Source organism: Protomyctophum bolini (assembly GCF_963924005.1).
Source record: "Protomyctophum bolini genome assembly, chromosome: 7".
Classification (NCBI taxonomy): Eukaryota; Metazoa; Chordata; class Actinopteri; order Myctophiformes; family Myctophidae; genus Protomyctophum; species Protomyctophum bolini.
The window spans coordinates 44,957,049-44,968,013 of NC_137868.1; the positions used below are offsets into that span (position 1 = coordinate 44,957,049).

The window sequence follows — 10,965 nt, forward strand, 5'->3', positions numbered from 1 at the left end:
CCCCCCCCCCACCCAACACACACACACACACACACACACACACACACACACACACACACACACACACAGCTGTGCATAGGAGGGGTGCTAGGCCCTCCTATACACAGGTTTAATGTTTGTCTTTAGTTCAATGTTTGTTGACAACTGACAATGAAGGGAAAACTTACGTCACAATGTCCCTCATTACGTCACATTGTCTCTTTATTGTTCATGGCGTTTGATGTTTGTGTTGGCACCGTTTGTTTTGCATCACCATTACATCACCTATAATCAACGTGAGTTAGACTTCAATGTATTAGCGCCCCTCACTTCACACAGGTGTGATTTCTTTTAAGCATATCTTCTAATCTATACAGTATGTGAACACGAAGCCTGATTCGCAGTGAATTAGGCTGGAGAACAGGCTAAGTGGACACACATTGATGAGACTTTAAAAGGTTGACAGACAGACAGACAGACAGGCTTGCTGAAAGTAAAGGAGTCCCAGCTCTCTCAGACATGATCCAACAGACTTTATTGAGCAGATAGTGGGCGGGGTTTGCAACATAGCAGCGATACAGAGGAGGAGGCGGCGGAGCCAGTGTGGCGTTTACGTTTGATTGGCTGGCGGCTTTGGAAGGCAGGTCAGAGGGGACATCGCTCACATGGTCAGCTCCTAGAGGAGGGGAGGGGAGGGGAGGGGAGGGGAGAGGAGAGGAGAGGAGAGGAGGGGAGGGAAGGGGAGAGGAGAGGAGAGGAGAGGAGAGGAGAGGAGAGGAGAGGAGAGGAGAGGAGAGGAGAGGAGAGGAGAGGAGAGGAGAGGAGAGGAGAGGAGAGGAGATATAAACGAAGAAAGAATTAATAAGTGCACTACATTATTGAGAAAAAAAAAAAGAGTTCAGTAATATTAAAATGGTGATTATTGTCACATAATGTTTATGTAAGTGCAAATATGTGCAATCAACACAATCTTTTCCCCAGCTTCATCATTATGGTGATTTAGATGATAGATGGATCAGAATGGCGGTTCATATGTACTGTACTCGCACGAGCCCATAGACTCCAATGCATTCCGTAAAAACTTCCGGTGTCACTATCGAGGTCAATATAGGGCACAAACCCACGGGTTCATGTGCTTTTTATTTGCATCGTAACCCCCATAGGAGGATTTTTTTAGAATGCCTCATATGAGAACTGCGTTTGAAAAAATAAACAAATCATCCAGGCCGTTTCACTCATATGGATATGAAGAATCAACTGACTCAACAATATAATAATAATAATAATTATTATATATTCCATCAATGGCAACGGTGTGGCATTAACATACTTCCGGACATGATGAGCAATGATGGACTCATGTCATTCCAAGAACTCAAATCCAAGTATAATCTGCCTGGCTCCTCTTTTTTCTTTTTATCTATACAGTTACGCAATGCAATGCGTACATAATGGAGTGCCTTGGAATAACTTTCCCCAAACATCCAGTTATCGAAATGATTACCTCAGATATTAGCAAAAGGTTTTGTTTCTCACGTATATGGAGAATTATACAAAAAGTGTCAAATACCTTTATGGGAATTACCACAATATTGGAATATAGACCTGAAAGATTATGGACACAACATGTGGAACAACATTACTATAACCTCTCGTAAATTATAACCATCAGATGATGCGCTATAAACTAATACACCGATTCTATTTAACTCCAAGCAAACGCTGTCAACTCCAATTAGTACCAAACCCGCACATTTGTTCAAAGATTGTTGGACAACAACTTCAGAAACTTTATACATCCACATATGATAACAGCATCCTAAGGTTAGCAAGGAATATCACCTCTAATACTAAGCATGTGTTGTATGGAGAATATAGGTTGCTACCTTCAGGAAGGAGATATGGTGTGCCAGCATACAATAAGGTCAGACTAAAGAGGTCCTTTGTCTACCAGTCGACCTTGAGTCTTAATCAGGAGATGTAGTATAGCCACAGGATAATCTAAGCGGTGGATATTGCTCATGTCTTTATGTATATGTAAATTGTCTTGTTCTTTGTGTTTGTATGTGTTTCTGCATACTTGGCTGCTGTGTCGCAAGACAAATTTCAGTGTGAACTGACAATAAAGTACTATATCATATCACTTTGTGCCCATTGAGAACTGTGGGCACATATGTACTATATGTTCTGGTCAAGACATTCTGGTCTCGGGTAGCTAGGACCCTATCTGAAATATCTGCAATCGAGGTACCATGTATCCCTCAGATGTTTTTGTTAAATGATGATTCCACACTCTCAATACCAGTCATTCAAAAAAATAAAAAAAGTATTCTTTTCTGGAACTACTGCTGCAAAGAATCTCCTTGTGTCTCTAGATGGAAACCTCCTAATAGTCTTTCTGTAAAAAAAATGGAACATACCATTTCTGAATGTATTAGGGTTGGAAATATCATTTGCGAGAACTAATGGAGCAAAAAAGGCAATCTATTGAAGCACTTACAGAGGCTGTAGAAAAGGTCAAAGCACAACTATAATGCCATATTGTACATGTATGTACACTTGTGATTTTAAGATGACCCCATATTATTCTCCATAGATACATTACTTCCGTGAACCAGTGGGATGAGCGAGTGACGTCAGGACTTCGGCGCTCTATTAGAAGTCTAAGTACTGTAGAAAGAGCTGCCATTGGACTGGCCCTGCAGCAGACTGGCCCCATGAAAGTGAACGTATAGTTGTCGTAACTCTGTCTTTCTCTATGGCTCTGGGTTAGAACACGTACGGTAGGTGGGAACCGTCTGGGAACGATGGGCAATGACGAGCAGAGCAGACATCTGGCTTTCCAGAACCACCTCACTGCATGCAGCCTACATGTGCCAGTGGATAAATCCTGCCTCCCAGTGGCCTAAACGCTGAACTGCCTTTCTACGAACCATGTAGAAAGATGCAGTAACAGACATTCCACTCGTCATAGGATTGATTTTAAAATTATTTTACTTGTCTATAAAGCTCTCAATGGTCTCGCACCTTCCTACCTACATGACTGCCTGCCTAAATATGTCCCAAACCGCCCCCTAAGGTCTTCCACTGCCGGCCTGCTCGCTTTGCCAAAAAAAATGGCAACTAAAAAATACGGGGAAGCAGCTTTTTGCTTCTACGGGCCGTCGGCATGGAACAAGCTCCCACTGTACCTTCGTCAGGCAGCCTCTGTAGACATTTTTAAAGCTCAGCTCAAGACCCACTTCTACAACATTGCTTTTAATTGATCTTTTATTTTTTTATTTTTGTTATTCATGTCCTCACTGTATTGCATTACTGCTTGTTTTTAATGTTGTTGCCTTGCTTTTCTTTTATCCTCCATTTCTCTGTAAAGCACTTTGAGCTGCATTTCATGTCATGAAAGGTGCTATACAAATAAAGTTTTATTATTATTATCATTATATATCTCTGTCTGTCCGTGTACATTCACGAAATGTAAAAGTTTACCCCCCCCCCCCTCCTCCTCCTCCTCCTCCTCCCCCTCCTCCTCTCACCATGATAGCGTTGACAATGTCGTTCTTGTTGTGGCGGAGCGCGCGGACGGCCTTGGCTCGCGAAACGTTGGCCTGCGCCATCACCAGCTCAATGTCCCTCTGCTCCAGGCCGCCGTCATCCACCTGACACAGAGAGAGAGAGACAGAGAGAGGGTAAAAAATTACTTTCGGTGCTGGCCCCACAGAGGAGCATGGAGGAAGGGGTTGCAGTTAGGGGGGCGGGCGGCAGTGGCTCAGGCGTATAGTAGAGCTCACTATACGAACGCAAGCTTTAACCCATTCTGACCTGAGATCAGATTCATACGAGGTTTCCACTGTGGACACACACTGGTCTGATGAACCCATTCTGACCTGAGATCAGATTCTAAAAAAATGTCAGTCGTTCTTCGATTTTTCAAAAATAGCAGACCTACAAGCTCGTAGCGCGCCACTCGGTGGCGCGCTATGAGCTTGTAGATCTGCTATTTTTCAATAGCTAAAAGCATAACATGATGCTAACACCGAAATGGGTTCCCGTTCAGAATGGGTTAAGGACGCCAACGGACCGCGTGAGCAACAGATCTACGAGGGGCGACAGATACGCTGTGACCTTTGCGTCCCCCCCCCCCCTCTGAACGCAGCCTCAGAGGAGACAAGACGAAGGTGTGCGTCTGCCATCGTGTGTGTGTGTGTGAACCAGTGTCGTTTTCATCGCCTAAAACTGAGACGAAAAATGTTCCGTCGGCCAGCTTTTTCCGCTGAAACTACGCGAGAACTAAACGCCATGATGACGCAAACTGAGGCTAAATACACTGGCAATTTCGTCAACAAATAAAAACGAGACTAAAAATGTTAGGAAGGGACTATAGTGGAGAAGAGATCCAGTATACGTCATTTCACACTTTGTTGCATGCTGAAAATAGCAGATCTATCAAGCTCACAACGCGTCACGCCGTGGGTTTGTAGATCGGCTATTTTCAGCAAGCGAACCAAAAAAAAAACTAGGGCCTCGACTAAATGTCAATACATTTTAGTCGACTAAAATCAACTGTAGATTCAGTCGACTAAAATCTTTTGACATTTAGTCGACTAAAACTAGAACTAACACTAAAACATTCCAGCTGACTAAAATGTGACTTAAAAAACTAAATGAAAACTATTCGAGAGACTACGACTAAAAACACAAAAAATGTGCTGCAAAAAATGTGCTGCCAAAAACAACTCGAGAAGGAGACAAGACGACGAAGGCGTGCATCATCCATATACCTCCTCCTCCTCCTCTTCCTCGCTCTCCTCCTTGATGCTGAGGCTGGGCGGGATGGGCGGAGCCAGGGCCGACGAGGAGGAGGACGCCGCGTCGGGGACCTTGAACTTCTCCGCCGCGGCCTTGTGAACCTGCTGGGACAGGTCCTCAATCTGGAGGGAGGCGGGGTGGGGGGGGGGGGGGGGGGTGAGAGAGAGAGAGGTACATTGATGTATGCAAAAAAATGTGTTGTCCTCATTTGACCCCATATCTCTATATAGGAGCTTCCGCCATGCCGTGCTCGGGAAGCACTTAATCTGGACACACGCGCGCACGCACACACGCACTCACGCACATAGACACAGGTCCTCAATCTGGACATGGACAGGAGAGAGAGAGCGAGCGAGAGAGAGGGGAGTGGGAGGGAGGGAGGGAGGGAGGGTGGGACTCTGACAAAGAGACGAAGAGATAGAAAGAGAGGGAGAGCGACGCGACACACACATACATCCCACGCACACACACACACACACACACACACACACACACACACAGAAACAGAAGGAGAGAGAGAGAGAGAGAGAGAGAGAGAGAGAGAGAGAGAGAGAGAGAGAGAGAGAGAGAGAGAGAGAGAGAGAGAGAGAGAGAGAGAGAGAGAGAGAGACTGAAACGAAGGGAGAGAGGGAGAGAGGGAGAGAGAGAGAGGACAAAGGGATCAGTGAATGGCGAGAGAGGGAGAGAGACAGATGGAGAGAGAGAGAGAGAGAGAACAGGAATAGAACAGCAGCATATTTGAGACATCAGGGTCACCTTGACATCGCAGAGAACAGAGAGGGATACGTTTAGCACTAAACTACAGACTGTTGTAACTACAGACTGTTGTAACTACAGACATCGCAGAGAGCAGAGAGGGAGACGTTTAGCACTAAACTACAGACTGTTGAAACTACAGACATCACAGAGAGCAGAGAGGAAGACGTTTAGCACTAAACTACAGACTGTTGAAACTACAGACATCACAGAGAGCAGAGAGGAAGACGTTTAGCACTAAACTACAGACTGTTGAAACTACAGACATCACAGAGCAGAGAGGAAGACGTTTAGCACTAAACTACAGACTGTTGAAACTACAGACATCGTAAAGAAGAGAGGAAGATGTTTAGCACTAAACTACAGACTGTTGAAACTACAGACACCGTAAAGAAGAGAGGAAGATGTTTAGCACTAAACTACAGACTGTTGAAACTACAGACACCGTGAAGAAGAGAGGAAGACGGTCAGCACTAAACTAGACTGTTCCAACTACTGACATCGCAGAGCAGAGAGGAAGACGTTCAGCACTAAACTACAGACTGTTGTAACTACTGACATCGCAGAGCAGAGAGGAAGACGTTCAGCACTAAACTACAGACTGTTGTAACTACTGACATCGCAGAGCAGAGAGGAAGACATTTAGCACTAAACTACAGACTGTTGTAACAACTGACATCGCAGAGCAGAGAGGGAGACATTTAGCACTAAACTACAGACTGTTGTAACTACTGACAGAGAGGGAGACATTTAGCACTAAACTACAGACTGTTGTAACTACTGACAGAGAGGGAGATATTTAGCACTAAACTACAGACTGTTGTAACTACTGACAGAGAGGGAGATATTTAGCACTAAACTACATACTGTTGTAACTACTGACAGAGAGGGAGACATTTAGCACTAAACTACATACTGTTGTAACTACTGACAGAGAGGGAGACATTTAGCACTAAACTACATACTGTTGTAACTACAGACTGTTCTAACTATTGATAGAGAGGGAGACATTTAGCACTAAACTACAGACTGTTGTAACTACTGACAGAGAGGGAGACATTTAGCACTAAACTACATACTGTTGTAACTACAGACTGTTCTAACTACTGACAGAGAGGGAGACATTTAGCACTAAACTACAGACTGTTGTAACTACAGACTGTTGTAACTACTGACAGAGAGGGAGACGTTTAGCACTAAACTACACACTGAATGAATGAATTCATGTTTATTTCAAACTCTTTTAAATAAAATGACAATTAAAATACAAAATATACAATAAATTAAAATAAAAAAAGAAGTTAAAACAAAGGCAAAACAAAACATAGTACTTTTAGCACTTTAAGTACATTTTGATGCCGATACTCGTGTACTTTTACTCAAGTACATTTTCAATTCCGTACTTTTACGAAGTAGTTCTAAATTGCAGTATTGGTACAATTGAGTACTTTTTACACCACTGTGACGGTCTAACCTAGGGGTCCTCAATAGGGCAATTTTTTTTTTTTAACTTAAATAAAACTAAAATAAAAGTGTTCTTTGTGCCTCAACACAATACCTCTCATTTGCTGTGAATGTTTGGAGGGGAATACTTGTGAAACATTTTATTTCCATACTCTGCACCCCAGTATTGGTTGGTTGGGAGGGGATCCGATTTGTATAAGCTTGCCTTGGTGTGACTGTACTATAAAATATAGAGCCCCCGCTCTCCGCTGGCCGCTGCGTGGCCCGCGCTGCGCTCATGGGACTAATGCTGCTCATTAGTCTTTTTCAAACATTATCAGTGGACCTTCAGCATTTCTAGTTGAGGACCCCTGCATGGTCTAACCTTTCTACCGTTTGTCTACGTGTCACACTGACCTTGGCCTCTCCGAACACGATGTAGATATCGGACGCGGGGCTCTTGAACACGTCTGGTCTGCTGATGACGAACAGGATGCTCTTGGACTTCCTGATGGTGATCCTGGTCACACCGTGCACCGGCTTCAGACCCAGCTTGGACATGGCCTGCACAAATACACGCACAGATATTTAGAAAGTTATCTAAGAAATGACAAACCTATAGAAGAAAAAATATATACAAAAACGACTCTCGCGCACACACACACACACACACACACACACACACACACACACACACACACACACACACACACACACACACACACACACACACACACACACACACACACACACACACACACACACACACACACACACACACACACACACACACACACACACACACACACACACACACACACACACACACACACACACACACACACACACACACACACACACACACACACACACACACACACACACACACACACACACACACACACACACACACACACACACACACACACACACACACACACACACACACACACACACACACACACACACACACACACACACACACACACACACACACACACACACACACACACACACACACACCAGTGAAGAAAAGTAGTCCACAAACGTTTTTGGTCACGTTTTGCCGGCCTACTTGGGAGCAATGCATGCAACTTGGGAACCTACCCGTTGTCAACTTGTCATAGCACCCGTTTTAACTGTCTGTCTGTCTGTCTGTGTCCCTTTTGTGCCCATACTGTATATGGAGATATCTGTAGTATGCAATACCTGTTGTCATAGCACCCATTTTAACTATCTGTCTGTCTGTCTGTCTGTGTCCCACCTGGAGATCTCTGTATCTGACAGTCTGCCTGGACTGGTTCATTTAAGTAATCAATTGGCAGGTGAGGGGTTGGCAACTTGGCATGGCAATCAATTGGAACGCGTGTGTCGAAGTTGAAGTTAACAAAGTCAAAAAGGGTAGGCACTATATAAGCTACGGCTTCAGCCTATACACGTTTCCGGTCCAAACATGTCATGTAAAACCTGTTTGCTGTAATAATAATAATAATAATAATGTACATGTTATTTTAAGACCGAAATAAACTATTCACCCATTCATTCATTGAAGTCGGTGGGGCAGTCGGTGGTTCTCGAGTTACACGCTTTACAACCACACACACACACACACACACACACACACACACACACACGTGGCACATTATAATAGTAGATGTAATGGTACCTTGCGAGCCTTCTTCTCGCTCCTGCTCTGTTTGGGTCGGTTCATGCCGTCGTCCCCTGGAGAGATGGACTGAAACAACAACCACATTAATGGAGCTCTTCAGTGCTGAATTATAGCAGCTCTGGGACATATATCCAGCAAAAGGAAAGTTAGATTTTTTTTTTTTACATTTTCCCCTCCCATAGGATATTAAAGGACCACTTCATCACTTTTCAACCTATCTTCATATAATAGGTCCTCACTAATAATCGTGATAAAATGGTGCAATTCTTTTCTACTCGGTCTGTGTCTCATAGGAGAGCTGTGGGCAGTTTAGAAACAGTCTTCCAGTGACATCATCGATGGGGAATACAAGCTAATAAAAACTGCATGCAGGCTTTCTAGTCCTGAAAAGTTGCAATGCGAAAATGGAAGCCACCGCCGTTCTCACGATATTGAAAACCTAAACATTTTTGTAAAAAAGAAAAAAAAATCTGCCTAATGATGATGTTACTGGAAGACGGTTTCTAAACTGCCCACAGCCCTCCTATGAGACACGGACTGAGTAGGAAAAAAAATCGTGCCATTTTAGCATGCTTATTAGTGAGGACCTATTATATGAAAAGTGGTGAAGTGGTCCTTTAATGGTAGGGTCACAAGAAACCGCTATAAAAACATTTGCCCAATACTAACAGCCGGTCAGCGAGTGGAATCATGAATGTATGTATATAGACAATATTTTAGGCCAATAAAAAATACCACATTCCCCGTCCACCTCGGCTGCCGGACTAATGCCATATATTATATATAAACCGGAAGGCGGCCTTCAGGAGAATAGCTTTTTTTCCCCCCGAAGTCTCCTGAACTTGAACACGGTATTCTATATGGGTTGCGCCCTGAGAATAGCTGATCTACAAGCTTGTAGATCTGCTATTTTCCCCTGCCCCTTCTAACACTCACTGATATCGATATCGATCAATGTATAAAGTCTGGGTGTGATGGAAGCAGCATGCATGCAGGGCTGTTCGGGTATATACCGAGCTGCTTAGCAGTAGAGAAAACCCAAAAGAACATTAGCTAATTATACAGTTGCTAGGCTACGGCATGGAGATGAGGCGCGACAACACGACTATACGCACAGTAAACATCCTCAGAGGTATACTGTATATACCTCTCTGAGTTACACGTGGTTAGAGACGTGATTAGGGCTGTCAGAACGAATTTCATAAGAAAGAAAGAAATTCGAATATTAAAAAAAAAATATATATTCGAAAGCTAAAATTGCCATTCGAATGGAGCTTTTATCATTTATTAATTCTATTTAATATTTTTATTTTGTTTTATGTTATTTTATCCGCTCACTAAATGTATTGAGTAACGAATCTACCGCTGTGAAATCTCCCATCTGCACGCACGCACGCACACACGCGCGCCTCGTCACCTCCTCCCTCCTCTGCACGCATGCACACACGCACAGTCGCACAGCGCGCTGCAACTAAGAAGAATCACTCACATGTTTTATTAGTACCGTCGAGTCTGTCGCATATTGTGGACAGTTTGAAAATGCGGGTCCTACGTGCATTAAACCATTAACGTTGGTCCGGCTGGTTTCATTTTGTCCTACGCGATTACGTGAATCAGCATGGCTGCGCCTGCAGTAGGCTATTACCAAAACAAACACATGGTAGCCTACTTTTGTGTTGCACATGGAAAGCAACTGAAAACGACCATGGAAATATTAAAGACAGTTCCCCTGTGCACAGCGGAGATAATGCAAAACTCCAGGTACGAACAAAAACACTGACTGTCTGAAGCTGATCATCCACGACTAACTATCTCCAGACTAGTCCTGCAGTCCCGCAATGAAGGAAAGACAATCTCGCCTCTCACTATAGTCCACTACAATGCCATTCTAGCCTTAAAACCTACATTTATGTGTTATTCAACAATTACTTTAGCGCAAAATATAGGCTTCTCTATATATCTTCATTGCTATTTACTAATGATGGCCTGTTCATCGTGACAGCATTCTGTTTAAAAAGAAAAAATAAAAAGTTCATGATTCCTGACTAGCCTACTCACTACTCAGACTATACTGTATCAGAAGTATACAACGTTCACTGTAAAATGCATTTGCACTATAGACAGACAACAATCTTACCGTGCTGAGTGCACTGTGCTCAATAAAACAACAGTTTAAACGCTATTTTGTGCCGAAAACCATTATTACATGGGCTGAAAGTACTGCTTTGTCGTTTGGAAGGGGGGCCCCTCTAGTGGACAGAACGTGCATCGTCAATCTGTGTATTATTATAGGCTAAATATGAGCTAAAATA

At 43.5% G+C, this 10,965-nt stretch overlaps 1 protein-coding gene across 1 annotated transcript in view; it reads right to left on the reverse strand.

Annotated features, from left to right (window-relative positions):
* Positions 1-497: 497 nt before the first annotated feature.
* Positions 498-10,965, reverse strand: part of nacad (NAC alpha domain containing) — a 53,638-nt gene continuing 43,170 nt past the window's right edge. The window contains exons 10-14 of the mRNA XM_080768373.1: positions 8,651-8,719; positions 7,402-7,548; positions 4,758-4,907; positions 3,513-3,635; positions 498-655 (exon numbers count right to left, since the gene is read on the reverse strand). Coding sequence (XP_080624499.1) covers positions 641-655; positions 3,513-3,635; positions 4,758-4,907; positions 7,402-7,548; positions 8,651-8,719 — 504 coding nt within the window. The 3' untranslated portion in view covers positions 498-640. The remainder of the gene's footprint in view (positions 656-3,512; positions 3,636-4,757; positions 4,908-7,401; positions 7,549-8,650; positions 8,720-10,965) is intronic.